The 25,139-nt window shown below is 47.0% G+C and overlaps 2 protein-coding genes across 2 annotated transcripts in view; both read left to right on the forward strand.

Moving 5' to 3' along the window:
* Positions 1-25,139, forward strand: part of IPPK (inositol-pentakisphosphate 2-kinase) — a 957,415-nt gene that overhangs the window by 699,408 nt on the left and 232,868 nt on the right. Inside the window, exon 11 of the mRNA XM_082265219.1 lies at positions 5,256-5,358. Within this exon, the coding sequence (XP_082121345.1) occupies positions 5,256-5,358 (103 nt within the window). The remainder of the gene's footprint in view (positions 1-5,255; positions 5,359-25,139) is intronic.
* LOC309561642 (uncharacterized protein) lies at positions 2,432-4,049 on the forward strand (the record flags this gene model as incomplete). The annotated part of the gene is made up of 3 exons (XM_082265638.1): positions 2,432-2,945; positions 3,014-3,116; positions 3,597-4,049. The coding sequence occupies exons 1-3, from the start codon at positions 2,785-2,787 to the stop codon at positions 4,047-4,049; spliced, it is 717 nt and encodes a 238-aa protein (XP_082121764.1). The 5' UTR covers positions 2,432-2,784.

The following is a 25,139-nucleotide window of genomic DNA, read 5'->3' on the forward strand; positions in this document are numbered from 1 at the left end:
CAGAAACACTACTCCTGCAGGCCGCAGACAGACCCGCACTCAGCAGCAGCAGTGAGCCGGCAAGTGCTGCCTCAGGAGGTGGCCCGGCCAGCACACTGTCACTGACAGTTTGTTGCTTTGAAGGGGGCATGCACGCTCGCTGGTCTCTGCATTGATGGGGGGGGGCCCGGGGGCTGTGCCAGGCAGACAAGCTGGTGGTCACTGTCTGCATTGATGATCATGGGGGCACAGAAAGCTGATGGTCACTGTCTGCATTAATGATCATGGGGGCACAGCAAGCTGGTAGTCACTGTCTGCATTGATGATCATGGGGGCACAGCAAGCTGGTAGTCACTGTCTGCATTGATGATCATGGGGGCACAGCAAGCTGGTAGTCACTGTCTGCATTGATGATAATGGGGGCACAGCAAGCTGGTGGTCACTGTCTGCATTGATGATCATGGGGGCACAGCAAGCTGGTGGTCACTGTCTGCATTGATGATCATGGGGGCACAGCAAGCTGGTGGTCCCTGTCTGCATTGATGATCATGGAGGCACAGCAAGCTGGTGGTCACTGGCACTGCATTGATGGCCCTGGGGGCACGGCACGCTGGTCACTGGCACTGCATTGATGATGGGGGGCACGGCACGCTGGTCATGTCTAAGGCCTACATACACAGGGTATCTGTGGCCTATAAATATTAACAGCCTGTGTACAGTATATATCTGTGTTTGAGTTACTTCATGAGCAGACATTTACTAATTTATGAGAATTCAGTGTGCAGGCTCTAAATTATTTTACTTTTTAAATAGCATTGCTTTTCATAGGAAATTACTCCTCTTCAGAATATTAACTTTCTGTTTTAATAATTTTACTGAGTTTTATACCATCTTCTACCAGGCCGCTGTGTGCCATTTACTATTAATAAATATATAGTGCCAGGCCAGCAGCCTGCTTAGCAGTGAGTGTACACAATATAAGACCGCGCAGGCCAGGCCAATTACATTGTACACTGGTAAAGTGCTATGCTAAGTTAGCATAGCACTTTACCTGAAGTATGAGGGAATCCTCGGTTGTCACCAGGAGTAATATTTATATTATCAACAATCTCTATCAGTTTCCATGTGCCGCTGCACCTTTGTCTTGCTTTTGTTTACACAGCAATACCACTTCTGATCATTGGCATGTAGTCAGTACAACATGTCACTGTATAATGACCACTGTAAAAAATCATTAAGTAGGCAAAAAAAATAAATAAAGTGCATTTGTTCGATATTCTCATTGTGTGTACGAGGCTTCAGGGTGGCGTGCAAAACACCTTCAAACCTCCTAGCCTAACTATCATAACTCTTGATTAAATAGACACTTGCATATAGCAATGCCATACGAATCTCTCTTTTAAACATTCCCATATTGTTATTTGACTCCTAGGTACTGATCATTTTGGAAGTGAGGCAACTTTGTTACCCATGATGAAAGAAAATTCTGTTTTATCTTTAAAACAAAACCCCTACCCTACACAGATGCAGAGAAAAAGAAGATAAAGGTGCTTGGACCAGATTGTCCCAACTTTGAAATTAAGCAGCAGTCAAGTGATCGTGGTCGAGCTTACACTCTGAGCTTTTCCACCACTTGCTATGAGAGACGGAGTTGGCTAGCTGGGTGCGATGTGAGTCATGCCTTCTATTGTTTTCCCTGTTTGCTGTTTCAAAGTCCTGGAACTGACACGTTGTGGACAACAACAGGGGTTTGCGACTTGAAACATCTCACTGAAAAGTGAAAGCGGCATGAAAGTAGCCGAAGCCATCTTGACAATGCTATGAGGCTCCAGTTTTTTGGGAAGCGTAGCATTGCTGAACAGCTAGATGAAGGCTACAGGATTGACATTAGAAGGCACAATGAAGAGGTCACAAAAAATTGACACATCCTGTCTAGAATAATAGACTGTGTGAAATTTTGTGGTGCATTTGAACTTGCTTTGCATGGCCATGACGAGAGTGAGAGATCAGATAATCCTGGGATATTCAGTGTCTTGGTCGATTTTGTCGCTTCTCTTGATGGAGTTTTGAAAGAGCACCTCGAGAACGCCACTGTGTTTAAGGGAACTTCAAAAACCGTGCAGAACGAGCTATTGGACTGTATGTTGTCTGCTGTGAAAGAACACATCATCCAAGAAGCACGAAACAGTGATTTGCTGTCCATCCAGGCCGACGAGACCACTGATATTGCCACACAGTGCCAACTTGTGCTTGTGCTGCGCTACATTGATGGCAAAAGCAACATACAAGAGAGGTTTTTTGAGTTTATTCCTCTGCATGCAACTACAGCTGATTCCATTGCTACAGCACTACAAGAGTGTCTTGTTGTCATCCTTCCAGAGGATCAGGAGAGTAAACTCATCTCCCAAGCCTATGATGGAGCTAGTGTGATGAGGGGTGCCACTGCAGGTGTGCAAAGGAAGATCCAGGATGTTTACCCAAATGCCCATTACATCCACTGCTATGCACATCAGCTTAATTTAATAATGCAGCAGGCCACTTCTCGCATATCCAAAGTGAGAATTTTTTTTTCTAACCTTGGAGTGTTTGCCAGTTTTTTTTCCAAGATCGCCAAAGTGCACGGATGTTCTTGATAAAGTAGTTGCTCATAGACTACCAACATCAAGCAGTGTCAGATGAAACTTGCACAGCCGTGCCGTCAATACAGTCTTTGAGCACAGAGAGGACCCCATTCGCTGTTTTATAACAATACAGGATTCAGGTGACTTTGACCTAACTACTACCAGAGAGGCAGGAGCCTTTGCCATGATGCTGGAGGATCAGGATTTTAAGTTTTTTCTTACCCTTTTCCACAACATCATGCCACATGTGGACCTCCTCTATGCCAAACTCCAGCGGAAGGACATGGATTCAGTCCACATTAAGGGGAGCATCCAGCAGTTCCAGCAGGGCATACAGAAGATCAGGTAGCGGCTGTATTCATCCTTTTCCATGTTGTTGTTTTAATTATTATTACTACTTCTACATTTTTCAGAGATTCTCTGCATTCCCTGGTTGGCGAAATGAGTGAAGGTGGTTCTCAACCGAAGAGGCGGTGCTCGCTTGATCCAGAAGCCCATAAAGTTATTGCAACCGAGGTTAGTTTTTATTTGTAGAAAATATTGTTTGTTTTTTTTTTTGCTAGCTCCCTCTTTTAGATATGAAGATTGGAAGGAAAAATATTTTTATTACAATAAAAATGTGATCTATAAATTTGTTGTTTGTTTTTTTCCTCTAGTGGACAACATTGGTATTACAGCCTTCGTAGCTCCCAGACCATCAGAAATGCATACAAATTAGAAAAATTTACTTAGAATGTCCTGTTCATGTGTATGGAGTTCTGAGAAATTCTGGATTAAAAAACACTGAATATGATCTTCCTTTATAATAACTTAAACCTGAACATTTTAAGTGATTTTTGAAATCATAATTTCTCAGCATCCCATACAATTGCCCAAGACATTCTGAGTACATATGTTAAGTTTCATGCATTTCTGATGCTCAGGGAGCTAACGCATGACATTGACATTTTGTCACCAGTACTGTACCTAATTTTGTTTTTTTATCATTCTCGATAGGTCTGTGATACCATCCTCCTATACACCATGGAGCGGTTCTCCTTCACAAACCACCTGGTTAGTGCCACCCTGCTTCAAGTGGACAAGTTTGACCAGTATGCAAGGGAATTTCCAAAGGATGCACTTAGCACAACTGTGAAGACATATCCTGTACTCGATGGGAGTAAGTTAAGAACAGAGCTTATCCTCATCTACTCCGAGGAAGAATTTCGAACCTGCCGTGGTGCTGTGGACCTATTCCAGCTGTTTGTGGAGAACAATCTTCAAGAAGTCTTTGGCGAGACTGTCACTCTCCTGAAGATTCTCATCACCACACCCATGACCACAGCAGAAGCTGAGAGGTGCTTCTCAACCCTGAAAAGAAAAAAAAACTTTTCTGAGGAACACCATGACCCAGGAGAGGTTGAATGCATTGGCCATGCTGTCAATGAAAAAGAGACTGGTGACAGATGACAGATTTCAACCAGAAGGTGATAGAAAAATTTGCATGCCAAAGGGAAAGAAGAGCAAAATTTATTTTTAAATAGTATCTGGTCACTTTTTGCGGTTTGATTTTCTTCTTTCATGTTTGTGAATTTTGTTAATAAAATATTGAAAGCAATACATTTGTCATTTTTCTTCCATTTTCCTTCCAGTTCACAATTTTGTGCCGGTCTATCACATGAAATACATTTACGTTTTTGGTGGTAAATAACATGACAAAATGTGGATTATTTCAAGGGGTAACTATGAATACTTTTTCAAGGCACTGTTCCTTGATTACTGAAGGCCCCTTTAACACTTGTGTGACGTCAAAGTCACGCAATTTTTTACCGCGTTTTTTGCCGCAAATTTTTCTTTTTGGTTCCCCCTAAAAATTTTGAGCACCAGCCGCCACTGCTAGCACCTACATTGGAGGGTGCTACATCTAGAATAGCAGTCCACCTAATGCATTTTAAAGAAAACCTGTGTTGAAAGAAATATTTTGATTTAAGCTTCTTCTGAAAATAAGAGTTGACTGGCCATCTCTGGATTCTTGGACTGGCTTGCTGACCTGAAATAGGCAAAGCAGCCATTTTATTCAGCTCTTAGACTGCATACTTGTTCATGACCAAAAAATATTATTCATGACAAACTGATATTGCTATTCAGCACCTGCCAGCAGTATTGTGGTGTTTTTTTTTTTTTTTTTATCTGTTGTAATTGTTGTCTTAAAATGTAATTACCAAAGTGAATGTCTTTTACGTGGTACAATTTTGGTTTATCCTTTTCCAATAGAAGGTGAAATAATGTTACAGTAATCACAAGAATTTTAGCCCCTTGAGTCAATCATAATCCTTATCCCTGCATTTGTTATTTTCTGTCTTAAGTTTTGAAGTAAGGCATACATCTGGGTCTTAAGAAGACCAACATTTTTTGTCAAGTTCAGTAGGTGTGGACATTAAAAAAAAAAAAAAAAAAGACACTCATGAAGATTTTGATTTTGAGGTATTTTTAACCTCTGGGAGATCAATTGGTGGCTGTGGTTCAAAAATGTACATGAAATTGGGTACATTGGTACTGTCAGACTTCATACGAATAGTGGATTATGTATGGAGCTTTTTTGATATTAAAGCCATTTTCACTGACCTAGTTTAAACAATCCGCTATATGCTTTTAATACTATGCATTTCTTTGCAGAAGCACACTACTGTTGGATGGACCTTATGATGAAACGTTTTTTGAAAAGCTTAAGGATCTGTCTGTGGAAGACAATGGCAGTATAGAGTATGCAGTTACTAAGGTAACTTTATATTTAATCTGATTTTAATAAACTTTTAAAGAAAAAGTCACCCATTTTACATTGGGATAGAACAACACCATCAATATACGGATCCAACATAAATAGTACATGACATGACCGAGACAAGTATCCTAGTTCCCAATGGACGAGTACAAAACATACATTTTTGGTAGAAAAAGCATATTGTGATAAAGAATTGTTTTGTCAGTTCAAATTAGATTTTTAACTAGAATTACCCTACAGAATGTTTTAGTCTGTTCACATATATGAAAAGATTTATATTAACACTTTGAAGACTATCATTTGGTGGGCTAAAGCTATCTGATATGTCATATCTTTTTCTAAGCGTTTGTATACTGTTGCCCTTATAGGGGTTTAAAAAACTGTAAAAAAAAAAAAGTGGTAAATTGCCTTTAGTGGCTTTACCTGTACACGTGCTCTATCTTAGTGGAGCAGGTAGGACATTTCTTCCAACGCTGCTGTATTTTAGATTAGCTTTTATTTTCTTCATGGCAGATTATTAGGCCAGCAGCCAAGCACAAGGTCTTCACAGATCAACTGAAATGCAGTACTTAAAGTGGAACTACTGGCACAATTACTTACCTTCGTTCCAACGGTCCAACACCTAGATTGCGATTGCCGGGGCTATACAGGACTCCTGCAAACTGTCTGTGTAAGCGATCTGCTCATACTTCATAGGAGTAGGCAGTTACACAATGACAGGAAGAGGCAATTAACTACCTATAGCACTTCACAGTGCCTTGGTAGTTCATTGAGAACTACAAGCCGACAGTTGCAAAGGCTGTCTGTAGTTGCAGTTCTCCCATTCACAGACCTTTGTGAATGAATAATGCGGCCGGGCCCCCGGAGCCCCACACAACCGCATTTTTTTTAAATTGTGTCAGCTCGGGGAGAAGATTTCTGGCTCGTTGTCACTACAGTGGATCTGGGAGCGGCTGCAGGAGTGGGCACATGCTACATGCTCCACCCTAAAAATGACTGGAACATGTAACATGTACCCAAAATTAAACATCTTTTAAGAGAGGGTGGAATAGAAGTGCCACACCACTGCTAAGAGGTCCTGATACAGTGCCTTGAAAAAGTATTCATACCTCTTAACATTTTCCACATTTCTCTTATGTCCTCTGACAGACGCAGCTCTTAATGCTTCTTAACTAATGGGTAATGCGCCATCTATAGGAGTAAACTAGGCAGTGAAAAGTTTTCACTCGACACGCCTATAGGGGATGTCCCTCACAACATTACCCCAGACACACTGTGCTCTAAAATCTGTTTCTTGCTGCCTAGTTTAGGAGTTGGACCTAGGTTCCCTGCTAGGACTTCGGTCTCCGTTTTTATTTTCTTTTGAGAATGTTTATTTCTCTTTACTCACTATCGCTAGCTAGTGTCAGGGGGATCTTCCTAGTGAACTACAAGTGACAGCCGGGCTGGGGTTTCTGCACTGGATAATCTAGATCCTTTTGGTCTCCCAGCCTGGCCAACGAGTGTGAGCAGGTTGTGGTCCGCCCAGGCCTCGCCACGACAGACCCACAGTGGATGGTGCGAGCCTGCGAGTGGATACTTCGCCGGGACGCATTGACCTGGAACGCCCTGAGTCGCAGCGTACCCCTTTTGGCTAGCAGTACCCCCACTCAGGGTGGGAGGCGAGCTGTTTCGGAGTGGAGTCCCCTGGTCCATGGTATGGTGAGTGATGCAGCGTCCCCCGTGTCCCTGAGACAGACCTCTAGGGGGACCTGCCAGGAGAAGAGTGCCTCTCACATGATACATTTAAAGGGAGCAGACATGGGTCAGGAAAGGCCCCGGGGGGCATAATAACTCATTACAGTAGAAGTAAAGAAACCTAAGCGCTGACCATATAACAAATGTAGTATGTGGAAGATAAGATAAATGTGACAAAATATGACTAGCAGCCAATTTTCTGTAGTGTCACCACATACATAGAGGCATAAAAAGTGTAATAAATAAATTGGTGCTAATCAATCACAACTTAAATCTCATATATGTCAAGAATACCAACAAATAATCATAAAAATCACATAGGTGATGTGAAATACACAATAAAATATAGATCAGCAGAGTGTTAAAACAAATAAAGCGCCAATAGCAGGGTAATGATGAGGCTAAAAAGTGCAATGTGCTAAACGGTGATCATAAACTTACAGAAATGTAAATCAAGTAGAAAACTCCACTTGTCACTTAGATGCTAAAAGGTAGGCGTAGCAGTTAGAGGTGACAGTGAGAAAAAGTGCACTGTGCTGGAATGATCAGGAAAAAATGATCAGAGAGGTAAACCATAAAAAATACCATTGATAAAATAATGCTACAGCATCAAAGTAGCAGTAAAAGGGTGAAAACGAGATTAAATCGCGCTGTGTGAAATCATAATTAAAAAAAACACAAAATATGTAGATAATAAAACAGTGGTGAAGAACAGTGCTAAAATTACCCTGAAAACCAGGGGGTAACAATGGTTAAAGAAGTAGGTAAAACTGTCCTTGTGTATCTAAAAATATATAAAAATCGTTGTGCACTCTCAAACGAGAGGGTTAAAGATAGGGATCGGTGATGGTGTCTTCACAGGTTGCCGGTAGTGCGGGAAACTATATCACCAAGTAGTGAGCATATATCCATAAATAAGTGAAATGGCCGCTCACCTCCAAATCACTCATAAAGAGCGTTTGTAATAGTTGGTATTATGGTCTCAGCTGCCGGTATTTCCTCCGCTTTCCGGTAACCAGGGAGGGGAAGGTCACTGTTTAAATTTTCCCCACAATCTCTGTAGTAAGACAACCAATATCGATCATCCAATGGATAAGGGATCCTGGTGTGGTTTGAACTCAAACCATAGACAGAGGAAGAGACTTCATAGTGTAGTAATTCACGTAAATTTATTTATAAAACATAGTAAAAACTCACATTTCAATATGGGTAAAACAGCATAGCAGAGTAACAACCGCTCGCAGCGGTAATCTCCGCTATATTCCGGTCTCGGCCGCGGACCGAAAGTGAAGTCAAATGGCTTCTACCGATGCGTTGCGTCACAGCACAACATGACTTTATTTTAAATAGTGACCTTCCCCTCCCTGGTTACTGGAAAGCGGAGGAAATACCGACAGCTGAGACCATACTACCAACTATTACAAACGCTCTTCATGAGTGATTTGGAGGTGAGCGGCCATTTTACTTATTTATGGATATATGCTCACTACTTGGTGATATAGTTTCCCTCACTACCGGCAACCTGTGAAGACACCATCACTGATCCCTATCTTTGACCCTCTCGTTTGAGAGTGCACAAATGTTTTTTATATATTTTTAGATACACAAGGACAGTTTTTCCTACTTCTTTAACCATTGTTACCCCCTGGTTTTCAGGGTGATTTTAGCACTGTTCTTCACCACTGTTTTATTATCTACATATTTTGTGGTTTTTGATTATGATTTTACACAGTGTGAATTAATCTAGTTTTCACCCTTTTACTGCTACTTTGATGCTGTAGCATTATTTTATCAATGGTATTTTTTATGGTTTACCTCTCTGATCATTTTTTCCTGATCATTCCAGCACAGTGCACTTTTTCTCACTGTCACCTCTAACTGCTACGCTTACCTTTTAGCATCTAAGTGACAAGTGGAGTTTTCTACTCGGTTTACATTTCTGTAAGTTTATGATCACCGTTTAGCACAGTGCACTTTTTAGCCTCATCATTACCCTGCTATTGGCACTTTATTTGTTTTTACACTCTGCTGATATATATTTTATTGTGTATTCGACATCACCTATGTGATTTTTATGATTATTTGTTGGTATTCTTGACACTTATGAGATTTAAGTTGTGATTGATTAGCGCCAATTTATTTATTACACTTTTTAATTCATTACAGTAACCTCAGTATTCTGAAGGAGACCCTGGAGCAAGAGGTACCTACCATCTGGGTCCGCTACCTGCTTAGTGCAGCGAAAGGGAGGGGATTTACTGAATGCAATTAATTTCCCCCGCTGTTTCGTCGGACCATTGGCCGGAAAAACCTGGGGATATTGAGCGTCAAAATATCTAGGATGGGAAGAGGAGGGAAAGTGGGTTTCCTGAAGACAAGCGATATCTATTTGCTTTCTCCTGAGAAATTTAAAGACCTTCACTCTTTTTTGAGGGAAATTCATACCTTGAACATTCAGAGATAACCAGGTCAGCGTCATAGTGGAAAAATTGAGTAGAAGATCAACTTACCTCGGAGCATGGGCCCCGCAGGACCTGGAAGGGGAAGAAGAGGGCAGAGCTGAGAGGGAGAAGCAGTGGGGAGAAGAGCAGAAGAGGTGAGAAAAGGAAACCCAATGAAGTTAGAAAAAACATAAAATTGGTAGCATTGGTAATGCAAATATGCATCAGGAGGTGGGCCCGAAGGACCACAGGAGCGCCTGGGATTGGCCAGGATCATGATCCTGGGCAAGATTCGACTCACCAGGGGAGCAGTGGTCCACCGGACCCATCCGGCTATTGAAGAAAACGGTATAGAAGTACTCAACCACAAGGAGTAACAAAATAAGCACTGAAGCAGCGAAAAAATGTGAAAACCCAACAATTTTAAGGTAAAAAAGTAACGGTAACAATAAGGGGTCTCAACCACTTAGTACAAAATACCTGGCCAATCAGTTCTCCGCGACCCCAAATTAAATTAGGGGGCCCCGGGGAGAGCAGCCAACCTGACAAGGGCCCCCGATGGCACCGAACAGACCATAAAAATGCGGTCATGCATCCAAACATAAGGTCCAGCCAACCTAAACCAAATGAACAAGAAAACAAAAAAAATATATATATAAATGCGTTCAGCCACTGCACTTTGCGTGCAGCACCGCCCTCCCTGGCTGCCATCACTCTATCTGGATGGCCAGGGAGGCAGATTCACGAGCCGCGCTGCGGCCTGCACGTGAGGTTTACATGCCGTCTATGAGCACAAAAAAAAACACCCTGTATAAATTAGCAATAATAATCTCTATCATTAAATTGATACATTCCAGGTACAAATTGACCTAAAAGAAATAAATGTATGAAAACATGACAAAAAAAAGTGTATAAATTGAACCATAGATTATACAATCTTTGTACAATCGTAAAACGATAAAAAAAAATACTAGTAATAATAATGATACTTATTGAGAATAAATGTATAGAAACAAGTAAAATATATCCAAAAAGCTAATAAGAGCCATACACTGTAAATCCGACTGTCCAATCACTGAGCAAATTGCCAAACCTTAAAAATGTCATGCATTATTGAGGTAAAACCAAAACGATCCCTTCCAGCAGTGGTGTATCCAAAAAAGACTGTACAATCTGATTGCATTGTGTGATCCTAGAACGTGATTATAAGGTTGTATAACCACAGGCTATAAACTACATCTGGTGATATTTGCCGTCTGCAGCAGATAATCTATGTATGTACCAACAAATTGCTATATGTGGTTTCATCAGTAAAACAGTGTTTCTCACGCAGAGGAGGGGGAGGAGCCAGTCAATGGCGCCAGCTCCGAGTGCACGCTTAGAGACTCGGAGGAGCAACGTCCAGTGAGCTGATACGAGGAGTACCCGATCCGCCACCAGACCCGACCAGCTAAACTCGCCCCCCGGACCCCCCCCCCCCAAGAGACATACCGGAGGAGGCATTTGGAGACGCGCCGGACGCCGCCGATGCGGTCAGGCCGCTGCGGTAAGACAGCGGTGAGGGTGAGTCCTGAGGCTGTACCGCCGGTGCCGTCAGTAACCGCTGGAGGGGGAAGAGAGGAGGATGCTGGATGCTCCCAGAGGGTGAGACGCCCTCGGACGGCCGGATGTCTACAGCGCTCGGCTGAGAACGTGCCTGTCTGGATGTCCTGTGGGAGTCGAAGGTGCCAGTAAGCAGAGAGCAGAGATGCTGTCATGGTCTTACCTTCTTGCTGTTCTCCTTCGTTTGACATGTGCTGGCGGCCATCTTGGTTTCTGGGTTTCTTGTAGCCTCCCACCCTGCGGCTCCTCCTTCCCACTGGGAGGAGCTGGATGCCTAGCTCATATATATAGGAGGTCTGTGGCTTCAGTTCCTTGCTTGGTCCTCCTGTGTTCACATGCTTCTAAGACTGCTGCTGCTTCTGGTTCCTGATCCTGGCTTTGCCTGACTACCCTGCTGGTTCCTGATCCTGGCTTCGTCTGACTACCCTGCTGGTTCCTGATCCTGGCTTCGTCTGACTACCCTGCTGGTTCCTGATCCCGGCTTCGTCTGACTACCCTCCTGGTTCCTGACCTCTGGCTTCGCAAGGACTCTGCTTCGGTTTCGCCATCTGTTTGGACTTTTGCTTTACAGCTTGATTTTCAATAAAGCCTTCTTATTTTCACTTATCTGTTGTTGTACGTTTGGTTCATGGTTCCGTGACATTAGGACCAAGCCATGAATTCTGACGGTACAGGGCCATCCTCGCTACTCACGCTGGTTGCCAGACTTGATCAGCAGGATTACCTGTTGGGTCAGTTCGCTGTGGCGTTGCAAACCCTGCTTGAACGCACGGCTCATTTCGCTCCCGTTGCCGATGGGTCGGTTGTCGCTCCTGGGCCCGCTCCTACTGCCGCTCCGGTTGTTGCGCCAGAGTCTACCCCGACACCTGTTGTTGCGCCTGCGGTGTTTCGGGGTATGACCGGTTCTGCCCCCCTTCCACAGCGCTTTGGGGGAGAGCCAACTCAGTGCCGAGGTTTCCTTAACCAGGTGGGCATTTATTTCGAGTTGCTGCCACATGCCTTTCCTACTGAGAGATCAAAGGTGGGCTTCTTAATTTCGCTGCTCTCGGACAAGGCCTTGGCCTGGGCCAGCCCTTTATGGGAGAACAACAATCCGGTGGTTGCCGAGTTTTCCGGTTTTGTTGCTTCTCTTCGGAGGGTATTCGATGTGCCGGCTCGTGCTGCCTCTGCTGCGAAGCTCCTTATGTCCATCAGGCAGGGTTCACGATCCGTAGCTGAATACGCCATTGAGTTTCGTACCCTGGCAGCAGAGGTGGGCTGGAATAATGAGGCTCTGGTCGCTGCTTTCTCTCATGGTCTCTCGGATGCCTTGAAGGATGAGGTTGCAGCTAAGGACCTACCAGTGGAGCTCGAGTCTCTTATTTCTTTCCTGATTTTGATTGACACCAGACTCAGGGAGAGACCTTCCTTTAAGGAGAGTCTGCGGAGGCCTCCTAACAGATTGGCGCCTACCTTTGCTGTCCCACCCGTGCCTCCCTCTCCTCCCACGCCTCCTGGGGATGACTTGGCTGGGGGTGAACCCATGCAGCTGGGGTTTGCTCGCCTGTCCGAGGGGGAGAGGGTACTCCGGAGACGCGAGGGCCGATGCATGTACTGTGGTCTCGGTGGGCATTTTCGGTTGGCATGTCCGAACCGTCCGGGAAACGCTCGCACCTGAGATCCTGTCGGGGGCAGATCTTGGGTGGAGTCTCCTCATCCCCGGTTTCCCGTGTTGACAAACCACTGATCACTGTTGTCCTCTCCTGGGTCGGGGGCTCGGTGACGACCCAGGCGTTGGTGGACTCTGGTGCTGGTGGTTTGTTCATTGATAGTGTGTTCGCTGCCGCCAATTCCATTCCTCTGCAGGCTCGAGGTTCTCCACTGGCTCTTGAGGCGATAGACGGCAGACCCCTTCTGCCGCCACACGTGACTCATGAGACCCTTCCAGTGGGGATAGCCATTGGTGCCGTTCACAGAGAGTCGGTCTGCTTCCAGGTTATTTCGTCTCCACACTACTCGGTGGTCTTGGGGTACCCCTGGCTCCAGAAGCATAATCCGACTTTCGATTGGAGATCGGCCGAGATCCTCTCGTGGTCACCGCAGTGTGGGGCTAGTTGCATCCATGGGCCTGTCAAGTTGCTGTGTACTTCCTCGGACTCTCTGTTGCCTCCTGAATACGAGGAGTACCGGGATGTATTCGATAAGGTGCGCGCGGTTGCCCTACCTCCGCACCGCCCATACGATTGTGCCATCGAGTTACAACCTGGTGCCGTTCCTCCTCGTGGCAAAGTCTATCCACTGTCGGTAGCGGAGAATGAGGCCATGGAGGAGTACGTGAAGGAGGCGCTTTCACGCGGACACATTCGCAAATCCTCGTCCCCGGCAGGGGCTGGATTTTTCTTTGTGAAAAAGAAGGGCGGTGAGTTGAGGCCTTGCATCGATTACAGGGGTCTCAATCGCATCACGATCAAGAACGCTTACCCGATACCCTTGATTTCCGAGCTGTTCGATCGCCTTAAAGGGGCCACGGTCTTTACCAAACTCGACCTGAGGGCGGCATATAACCTCGTAAGGATCAAGGCGGGCGATGAGTGGAAGACCGCGTTTAACACCAGGACCGGTCATTATGAATCCTTGGTTATGCCCTTTGGGTTGTGCAATGCGCCCGCAGTCTTTCAGGAATTCATCAACGATGTTTTCCGTGACCTGTTGCAGCAGTGTGTGGTGGTCTATTTGGATGACATCTTGGTATATTCTGAATCCATGGAGACCCACATTCTGGATGTCAGACGAGTGTTGCAACGGTTACGAGAGAACAAGCTGTTCGGTAAGCTTGAGAAATGCGAATTTCACCGATCCCAGGTAACCTTCTTAGGTTACATCATTTCCGCTGAGGGGTTCTCCATGGATCCTGAGAAGGTTTCGGCTGTCTTACAGTGGCCCCAGCCCAGTGGTCTTCGCTCCCTGCAGCGCTTTTTGGGCTTCGCCAATTATTATCGGAAGTTCATCAGGGACTTTTCCATGCTAGCCAAGCCTCTCACGGATCTGACCAGGAAGGGCAGTAATTCCCAGGTCTGGCCGCTCGAGGCCATCTGAGCTTTTGAGGCTCTAAAGTCCGCCTTTGTGTCGGCTCCAAATCTGTCGCATCCCAACCCTGGGTTGCCCTTTGTCCTCGAGGTGGACGCGTCTGAGACGGGAGTAGGCGCCCTTCTGTCTCAGCGTAGAACACCAGAGGGTCCTCTGCTTCCTTGTGGGTTTTACTCCCGGAGACTGTCTTCCGCGGAATGCAACTATCAGATTGGTGACAGGGAGTTATTGGCCATCGTGCAGGCCCTTAAAGAATGGAGGCACTTGCTCGAGGGTTCGGTGGTTCCGGTCCTCATCCTGACGGACCACAAGAATCTGACCTACCTTTCTGAGGCCAAGAGATTGACACCACGTCAGGCCAGATGGGCTCTGTTCTTGTCACGTTTTAATTACGTGGTCTCCTACCTACCCGGTTCCAAGAACATCAGGGCGGATGCCTTATCACGGCAGTACTCCGACCTGTCCAGGGAGGAGTCAATTCCGACTTCGGTCATACCTCCGAATCAGATCCTGGCCGCCATTCGCACCAGCCTGACCTCTCCCCTGGGTGAGCAGATTTTGGCGGCTCAATCTGGTGCTCCCTCTGGGAGACCCAACGGCAGATGTTTTGTGCCTGAGGAGTTGCACACTCGGTTGCTGCGAACCTACCATAACTCCAAGACCGCGGGGCATCCTGGAAAGAATCAGCTGTCCTGGGCTGTTTCACGTCTGTTCTGGTGGCCTTCCCTACGTTCCGACATCGCCGCATATGTAGCGGCATGCTCCGTTTGTGCCCAGAGTAAGTCCCCTCGGCACCTTCCGTTGGGCCTTCTGCAACCCATAGCCACCGGGGAGCGCCCATGGTCAGACCTGGGGATGGATTTCATTGTGGACCTCCCTGCATCCCGAGGCCATACGGTCATTCTCATGATTGTGGATCGGTTTTCCAAAATGTGCCACTGTGTTCCTCTCAAGAAGTTACCCTCTGCACAGGAGTTGGCCACGATTTTTGCCAGGGAGGTCTTCCGGTTGCACGGTTTGCCCAAGGAGATTGTGTCGGATCGGGGGAGTCAGTTTGTGTCCAGGTTCTGGCGCGCCTTTTGCTCCCAGTTGGGGATTCATCTCTCCTTTCCTCGGCCTACCACCCTCAGTCTAATGGGGCCGCAGAACGATCCAATCAGGCCTTGGAGCAATTCCTTCGTTGCTATGTCTCCGATCACCAAGACAATTGGGTTGACCTCCTGCCTTGGACTGAGTTTGCCAGGAACACGGCGGTGAACTCTTCCTCTGGGACGTCTCCCTTCATGGCCAATTATGGGTTCCAACCTGCCGTGTTACCGGAGGTATTCTCTCCCCAGGATATTCCGGCTGTGGAGGATCACCTTTCCGTCCTACGTGCTTCTTGGGTTCAGATCCAGAAGTCTCTTGAGGTCTCTGCGCAGCGCCAGAGACTCCAGGCTGATCGCAGACGAGCGCCTGCTCCTTCCTACCAGGCCGGAGACCGTGTATGGTTGTCCACCCGCAACCTCAACCTTCGAGTGCCCACTCCCAAGCTGGCGCCTCGCTTTGTTGGTCCCTTCCGAGTGCTTCGCAGGGTAAACCCGGTAGCCTATGCCCTTGCGCTTCCTCCTGGCATGCGGATCTCCAACGTGTTTCATGTCTCCCTGTTGAAGCCACTGGTGTGTAATCGTTTCACTTCCTCGGTTCCTCGGCCTCGTCCGGTCCAAGTGGGCAATCGTGAGGAGTATGAGGTGAGCAATATCCTGGACTCACGCCTGGTCCGCGGTCGGGTGCAGTTTTTGGTTCATTGGCGTGGTTATGGTCCAGAGGAGCGTTCCTGGGTTCTCTCCGCAGATGTCCATGCTCCTGCCTTGCTCCGAGCCTTCCACGCACGCTTCCCTCAGAAACCGTTCTTCACTCCGCGGAGGAGGGGCCCTTGAGGGGGAGGTACTGTCATGGTCTTACCTTCTTGCTGTTCTCCTTCATTTGACATGTGCTGGCGGCCATCTTGGTTTCTGGGTTTCTTGTAGCCTCCCACCCTGCGGCTCTTCCTTCCCACTGGGAGGAGCTGGGTGCCTAGCTCATATATATAGGAGGTCTGTGGCTTCAGTTCCTTGCTTGGTCCTCCTGTGTTCACATGCTTCTAAGACTGCTGCTGCTTCTGTTTCCTGATCCTGGCTTCGCCTGACTACCCTGCTGGTTCCTGATCCTGGCTTCGTCTGACTACCCTGCTGGTTCCTGATCCTGGCTTCGTCTGACTACCCTGCTGGTTCCTGATCCCGGCTTCGTCTGACTACCCTCCTGGTTTCTGACCTCTGGCTTCGCAAGGACTCTGCTTCGGTTTCGCCATCTGTTTGGACTTTTGCTTTACAGCTTGATTTTCAATAAAGCCTTCTTATTTTCACTTATCTGTTGTTGTACGTTTGGTTCATGGTTCCGTGACAGATGCAAGTTCAGAGGCGGAAGATTTAGGGATCGGTGGCTGCAATGGTTTGGTGAGAGGGTGAATGCCCCCCCCCCCCTATACTATACTGTATGTGAAAGATTCATAGCATTAGCCACATCCCTATGAAAAAGTGTACAACATGCCTCTGTTAACCATACAGACAACAACATATTAATAGTACTGGCTGCTCACAGGACTAGCAGGTGGATCAGCTTGAGCAGGGAAAAGGGGAACCCCCCCCCCCTACTATTACAGCGATATACCGAAGTTGCAGACTATTATCTTTACTCCCATTAACCATCTCTTGAAAACGCTGTATCTGTACGAGAGATCGAAATATAGCAAAGACCACCTTTTTTTTCTGTTTTTTTGAAAAAATTCCCAGGAGCAGACAGTACCTCTGTATTAGTGTTTAACCAATAAGATTGTTATAAACAAATAGATATTGGATAAAAGCCTGAAGGAAATTTCCCTAATCCCCCAAAGCACGCCTCATAGGGAGACATTCGGACAATCCCCTCTCCCCCCTTCCTTCACATCTCTTTGCTTTGCCTCCTCTGCTTCGGGTTAGAGAAAAAGTTCAAAATAAATATGAAGAATAAACAGACAAAAGAAGGAGCGGGGAAAACAACTAAGGTAACTGCCAGTCCCGGTACAATTAAAATGTACATGACCCCAGATGGAAAAGGGCAAAACCCAACCCCTGAAAAGCAATTGGTGGTAAAACCAAAACAAAACACTGAAGAAAATAAAAAAAAAAACTCACAGGAGTCAATGAGGACAGCATGGAACTATTAAGGGAAAACTCACAGTCCATGGGAGATAGCACATTAGGCAGAGAGGAGGAAATGGGGATCAAGGATCAACCACCCACAAAAAGAGAGATGGTGGAAATGTTTGCCAACTTAGAGAGATCAATTAAGACCGAAATGGCGACTTTCCATAGAGATATGGGACATATTTTGAACAGAGTGGAGGAAACAGAAAAAAAAAATAGATGATCATGGAAGAGAGATGAAAGAATTGAAGGAGTAGATGAAAAAAATACAATTGGAACAAAGGATCATGATATATAAAATGGAGGATCAGGAGAATAGAAACAGAAGAAAGAACTTGAGGATCAGAGGGTTGCCGGAGAAAGGAAAGGAGGAAAAGTTAGAAGAAATGCTAGAATGTTTGTTCAACCCCCTTTTGGGAAAAGCAAGTACAGATAAAATGGAAATTGAAAGAATCCATAGAATACGAAAACCCCCAAACATTCCAAGAGAAAAGACGAGGGATGTCATAGTAAGGTTCCACAAATACGAAACTCCTGCTCAAATTTGGGAAAAAATGAGAGACAGACCCGTACTAAGATACGAAGGAGCAGAGGTACAGGTTTTCCCGGATCTATCTAAGGAAACGATCAATAGAAAACGTATTTTAAGACCAATAGTGGAAACCTTAAAGAAGCATAATTTACAGTACTTTTGGAGTCATCCAGCGGGACTAGGAGTTTGGAGAGAGGGGAACAGTCATATTAAGATTTCCAGAGGAGACCCAGGCTTTTTGTGACACCCTAAAAATTCCAGTAATAAAAATACCGGGGTGGACAGATCAAGAAGCCCTAGAAGGGGAAAAGGAAGACCAAGAACAGATTGCTCAATGGCTCAAGAGGGTGGAGGAGATTAATAGGATGGAAAATCTGATTGCGTCCTCCCAGCATAGAGGAGATGGACATGCGGAAAAATGGAAGATGTGGGATCTATATATTACCTCGGGAGAAGGGGTAAGCCTTATGGCAGAATGATTAAATGAGTGGGCAGCTATTTCTAAAATAGTATGTGGTCTGACGGTAGGGTCAAACATAGTTTGGGGATACATTTTATTTTCTTCCCCCCCCCTTTTTTTTTTTCCTCCTTCTCTCCCTTTCTTTCTTTCTTTATGATTTGTTCTTAATGGTAGTAAACGGTTTTCTGTCTACTTGGGGAAAAAAAAAAAAAAGTTACATACCGGAGAGGGCATTTTCTTTTTTGCGGTATTTAAAGCGGTTGTAAACCCACAGATCAAAAAAAAAAAAAACTGCAAGACAAAGGCATAATGAGCTAGTATGCATCGCATACTAGCTCATTATGTATTACTTACCTTAGAACGAAGCCCCGACACGGACCCCCGGACATCGCTGCGGGCGCTGCCATGATCCCTCGCCGTCTCTTCCGGGTTCGGCGGCTCCGGCGAGGTGATTGGCTGGAAGAGACGGCTCCGGCGCGATGATTGGCCGGAGCCGCGATGACGTCACTCCCGCGCATGCGCGCGGGAGTGATTTTCCGGCAAGCTCCCGGCAAATAGATTGAAGGTCCCCCCGGACCTTCAGAGCGCATGCGCCGCTCGCGCGAGCGGCTGCATGCACTGTAAATATCTCCTAAACCATGCCGGTTTAGGAGATATTATTTGTACCTACAGGTAAGCCTTATTATAGGCTTACCTGTAGGTAAAAGTGTAAAAAAGCGGGATACTACCGCTTTAAGGGGAGAGTTGATTTATATATGTGATAATGTCAAACTCTTACCGAGTTTCTTTCCTTTTTTCTTTTGTATAATATGTATATTGCCTGTATCTGGTTGTATCTAATAAACTTTATAAATATAAAAAAAAAAGACCAAGATCAGCGGCAAGGATGATCTCAGAAGAGACTGATACGAAACAGGAAAAGGGAAAATAACAGAGAGGACATGGGAGAGTTTAAGGGGGAGGGCGGGGGTCGGGAAGGGAGGGAGGAGGGAGGCTAAATCAGAAATATTCTAGTATGGACAGCTACATAAGGGCAGACGCAGGCACAAACCTACAACTCAAATATAGGGATGAAGGGAGGAGTTGGCGAGCAAAGACAGAGCTCAACCCCAGAGATATGTCGATTTAAGGAGGGAGGAAGCAAATCGACTATCCTAGCTATGGGGGGGGGGGGGAAAGCTAGGTGCCCATTGGGGGGAGGGAGGAAGGGGGGAGGAGAGGTTATGTGGGGGGGGGGAAGAAGAGGGGAGATGTTTAGTAAAAGAATATGCAGTTTCCATATTGAATATAAATCTCTATTCTTTAATCGGGAGTGTGACGGTACTAACCATCACTATGATTTCAAAAATCGGATACTTGGAGGTTTGGACTGTTTCAAATGGGGCCTGTATTTACAAGTGATGCTAACGTGTATTGTACTGCAATGTCAGCCATGTCTTCATATAGAGATGTGAAGGTTTTTAATTCTACCCTGGGAGACTTAGACTGTTCTAGACTGCTAATATCTTCAGCTCAGCCACTTGTCGTCCAGACATTGTTAAATATGTTAATACTGTCTGTGTTTTGAGATGGAATGTGTATTGTGCTGTGTATTAGCAAGTATTCCTGTTCCATTCTTACATGCTAATGACCTTGCATTAGATAATTATAGTGTATATAATGTGTTTGTGTGGATTTAATAAACAGTTCTTGGTTAGACTCACAGCATAGAGTGTCATCTCATGTTTGTGGGAGAAGGCTATACCAGCTCTATCTCCCTTCTGCTTGGATCGCTCAATCACTAGCTATGGTGAGAGCGATTCCTGCTCTACTCTACAGCATCCCTCACACTAGGGGGAAGAGAACATCTCTGGCGGCGAAACCCCTCTTTCCATGGGGCGGCCGCTACAACTGGTGGCAAGCGGTGGGATGGTTCTTTTCCCCTAGAGGAGATGCTACAACTGGTTCCAAGAACGGAATGAGCAGAGGGAGAATCGCTACGGAATCTTGAAGAGGTCAACCTTGAAAGATTTGTTGGAGAACCGTGGCTGACCAACAAATAACCGTACCAAAAAGGAACTACTGGCCGAGCTGATGGAAATGGACCGAAACGATGGTGTGATTGAAGCAGTAGCCCCAAACCTGGAGGATGAGTTGATGCGGACTGTGCGTATGCGGTTGACGTTGTATGGACCCAATCCTCCTGCAGACATCATTTCCCAGGTGATGAACGCCGCTATCGCTGAGAACCGGGAGAAGCGACAATACCAGTTGCGCATGGCGGAGATCCAGAGACCAGTGAGCCCAACTGTGGAGAATGCTCCAGCCCCAACAGAGTGGCAAAAGGTACCATTCACAGCCTTTAAGAGTTTCCAGGAATCGGAGGGGGAAATAGATGGCTACTTAGCCGACTTTGAGAGACAATGTGCCTTACACAAAATACCCACGGGCGAATGGGTCACCATCCTGGCCGGGAAATTAACAGGTAGAGCTGCCGAAGCCTTTAGAGCAGGGGTGGGGTACCTCCAGCCCGCGGGCCGTATGCGGCCCGCACGATCCTTCTGTCCGGCCCGCGATCCGTGCCGCTGTGTCAGAAGGAGCCGATGGCTCCGTTCTGACACTGTGAATCTCCGAAAAGGCTGGACCCGAGGCGCAGGGCAGTGCGCATCGAGCCCGCCCATTTGTGTGACAATAGCGAATGAAAATTCGCTACTGTCTCACAGGTCCGCCTCCTCCTCGGCCAATGTCATTGGCCGAGGAGGAGGCGGGAGGCGGGACGCGGAAGGACTCGAAGAGACGTGGGGACTGAAGAGAGGAAGCCGGCCGCCGCTACAACAGGTAAGTGCTCTGGGGCTTGGCACGCTGTTCACTCTGCATTGTGGCCAATCACTCCACATTAAAAGGGGGCACGCTCTGGGCACTGCACATTAAAAGGGGGCACACTCTGGGCACTGCACATTAAAAGGGGGCACGCTCTGGGCACTGCACATTAAAAGGGGGCACACTCTGGGCACTCCACATTAAAAGGGGGCACACTTTGGGCACTGCACATTAAAAGGGGGCACACTCTGGGCACTGCACATTAAAAGGGGGCACACTCTGGGCACTGCACATTAAAAGGGGGCACGCTCTGGGCACTGCACATTAAACGGGGGCACACTCTGGGCACTGCACATTAAAAGGGGGCACACTCTGGGCACTCCACATTAAAAGGGGGCACACTCTGGGCACTGCACATTAAAAGGGGGCACACTCTGGGCACTGCACATTAAAAGGGGGCACACTCTGGGCACTGCACATTAAAAGGGGGCACGCTCTGGGCACTCCACATTAAAAGGGGGCACACTCTGGGCACTGCGCATTAAAAGGGGGCACGCTCTGGGCACTGTGCATTAAAAGGGGGCACGCTCTGGGCACTGCGCATTAAAAGGGGGCACGCTCTGGGCACTCCGCATTGAAAGGGGGCACGCTCTGGGCACTCCGCATTGAAAGGGGGCACGCTCTGGGCACTCCGCATTGAAAGGGGGCACGCTGTGGTCAATCACTCCGCATTGAAATGGGGCACGCTGTGGTCAATCACTCTGCATTGAAAGGGGGCACGCTGTGGGCACTCCGCATTGAAAGGGGGCACGCTATGGGCACTACGCATTGAAAGGGGGCATGTTGTGGGCACTCCGCATTGAATGGGGGCACGCTGTGGTCAATCACTCCGCATTGAAATGGGGCACGCTGTGGTCAATCACTCCGCATTGAAAGGGGGCACGCTGTGGGCACTCCGCATTGAAAGGGGGCACGCTGTGGTCAATCACTCCGCATTGAAATGGGGCACGCTGTGGTCAATCACTCCGCATTGAATGGGGGCACGCTGTGGGCACTCCGCATTGAATGGGGGCACGCTGTGGTCAATCACTCCGCATTGAAAGGGGGCACGCTGTGGTCAGTCACTCTGCATTGAAAGGGGGAACGCTGTGGTCACTCTGCATTGAAAGGGGGGCACGCTGTGGTCACTCTGCATTGAAAGGGGGCACGCTGTGGTCACTCTGCATTGAAAGGGGGGCACGCTGTGGTCAGTCTGCATTGAAAGGGGGGCACGCTGTGGTCAGTCTGCATTGAAAGGGGGCACGCTATACCTTGATTACTGAAGGCCCCTTTCACACTTTTGCGACCTCAAAGTCAGGCAATTTTTTACAGCGTTTTTTGCCGCAAATCAATGCCTATTACATTTATGCATACATTTTGTGCGGCCCCCGAATGATGTTACAAGAATCCAAATGGCCCTTGGTAGAAAAAAGGTTCCCCACCCCTGCTTTAGAGCTATACCTGATGAGGAGATTCACCTCTACCCAGCAGTCAAGGAGGCTTTGCTTGCCCGGTACTCAGTCACCCCCGAGGCGTATAGGAGACGGTTCCGGGAGTCCAAAAAGCACAGTGGGGATTCCTACACAGAGTGGGCCTGACGTCTTTACAGAACAGCCTCCCTCTGGATTACCGGTTGTCAAGCCATATCAGGAGAGGATGTGTTCTATTGGAACATTTTTTTCAACACCCTGCAGCCGGAGATACAGGTATGGATCCGGGATCGGCGACCGCTCACCTTACCTGAAGCAGCTTGTTTGGCTGATGAGTATATTGACTCCAGAAAAACTGAGCAACCCTCCGTAAGACCTGCTCCAGGACCAGTGGCACCAACCCGAAGCCCAGGTACCTGCAATCGCCCACCACCACGCTTCCAACAGCAAAGCCAGGTACAGTGCCAACGATGCAAACAGTTCGGACACTACCAAAGAAACTGAGACCACGATTCATGGCTTCGAGCAGGCCCACCTTCCCCAGCACGGACAGCTGTCCACTACTACCATGGCCACAGGCAGCAACAACCTAGCCTCAGACCAATGCTCAAGCCCTGGATTACCAATCTTGGACCACCCCTACCACAGAGGGGGGGACTCCTCCAACTCGCAGGCACGCAGATACCAATCCCGCAGTGGGGTACAGTGCTATAGGTGCAAGCAGGTTGGGCACTACCAACGAGACTGTACCCAGAGCAGGGACCAAACTGCATGGATCCGACCAGGGTCACCCCCTCCAGTAAAGACAACGGTCCCCTACTAGCACGCAGAGGCTCCCCCAGTCATACCAATATTCAAACCCACCGAAGTGCAATTGGGTACCCTTCACGAAGCTGACCCAGTGAAAGCCGCTACAGAGAACTGCCAGCACCATTGCCAATCTGTCCAGTTAAACGGAAAGCCTGTGCGAGGTCTCCGAGACACGGGAGCCACTCTCACTTTGGTCAAGCGACATTTGGTCCCAGATGCCGCCCGAACTGGAGTTTCAGTAGTGGTACGGGTAGCAGGGGGAGGGGTGCACCAGATACCCACTGCGAGGGTCCACTTGAATTGGGATGCTGGGTCAGGTCTGATTGATGTGGGGTTGATACAGGAGCTCCCCACCAATGTCTTACTGGGGAACGACCTAGGCCACTTGACCTCAGCGTTCCTGCCGGTCTAGATCCCGGGCCCACATCACGGAGACCTACTTACATTCTGAGGTCCAGACGCTTGAATGTTTGGATGGAGTGCGGTCATATGGGATAGGTTTTGGTTTGGGAGGGGAGGGCCATGGCAGATTTACTTGGAACTCCCTGGATTGACTCTTTGGGACTTGTTACCCGACTAACTCAGGCACAGACCAGTTGGAGGTCTGGTACCTGGATTAGTCTACCTTTGGGGGGAAGAGATGTGACGGTACTAACCGTCACTATGATTTCAAAAATCAGATACTTGGAGGTTTGGACTGTTTCAAATGGGGCCTGTATTTACAAGTGATGCTAACGTGTATTGTACTGCAATGTCAGCCATGTCTTCATATAGAGATGTGAAGGTTTTTAATCCTACACTGGGAGACTTAGACTGTTCTAGACTGCTAATGTCTTCAGCTCAGCCACTTGTCGTCCAGACATTGTTAATTATGTTAATACTGTCTGTGTTTTGAGATGGAATGTGTATTGTGCTAAGTATTCCTGTTCCATTCTTACATGCTAATGACCTTGCATTGTTCTGGCCAGGTGGCTAGATAATTAGTTCAGGGTTATTTTGTGCCTGTTTACAAATCTATCTGCATATGCTAATGCAATGAGACTCGCATTACCTGATAGTGAACATAATGTGTTTGTGTGGATTTAATAAACAGTTCTTGGTTAGACTCACAGCATAGAGTGTCATCTCATGTTTGTGGGAGAAGGCTATACCAGCTCTATCTCCCTTCTGCTTGGATCGCTCAATCACTAGCTATGGTGAGAGCGATTCCTGCTCTACTCTACAGCATCCCTCACACTAGGGGGAAGAGAAAATCTCTGGCGGTGAAACCCCTCTTTCCATTGGGGCGGCCGCTACAGGGAGTCAGCCCTCAGGGGACGCCAGCCTAATAATCCTACATGTGCCAAAGGGGAAAAAATGAGTGAAGCAAGGGAAAATAAGGGAAAAATTAAAACAAAGAGATGGGAGCGGTAAATTATATGTCTTACAATGTGCGAGGTTTGAACTCGCCAGTGAAGAGACAAAAAAATCATGGGGCAAATTAAGATACAAAAAAGGGGGGAGAAGTGGGACTTTAAAGGTGCAAAGTAGTATTTATCAAATGGAGAAGAATCGGATTTTCAATAAAAATAACATTTTTTTCAAGGAGTTACATTAAACAGGACAATACTTTAAAAGAATAAAAACATAAGAAAGCACTCGAATATGTCAGCTCTACAT

Source organism: Pelophylax lessonae (genome assembly GCF_965119305.1).
Source record: "Pelophylax lessonae genome assembly, chromosome: 8".
Taxonomy (NCBI): Eukaryota; Metazoa; Chordata; class Amphibia; order Anura; family Ranidae; genus Pelophylax; species Pelophylax lessonae.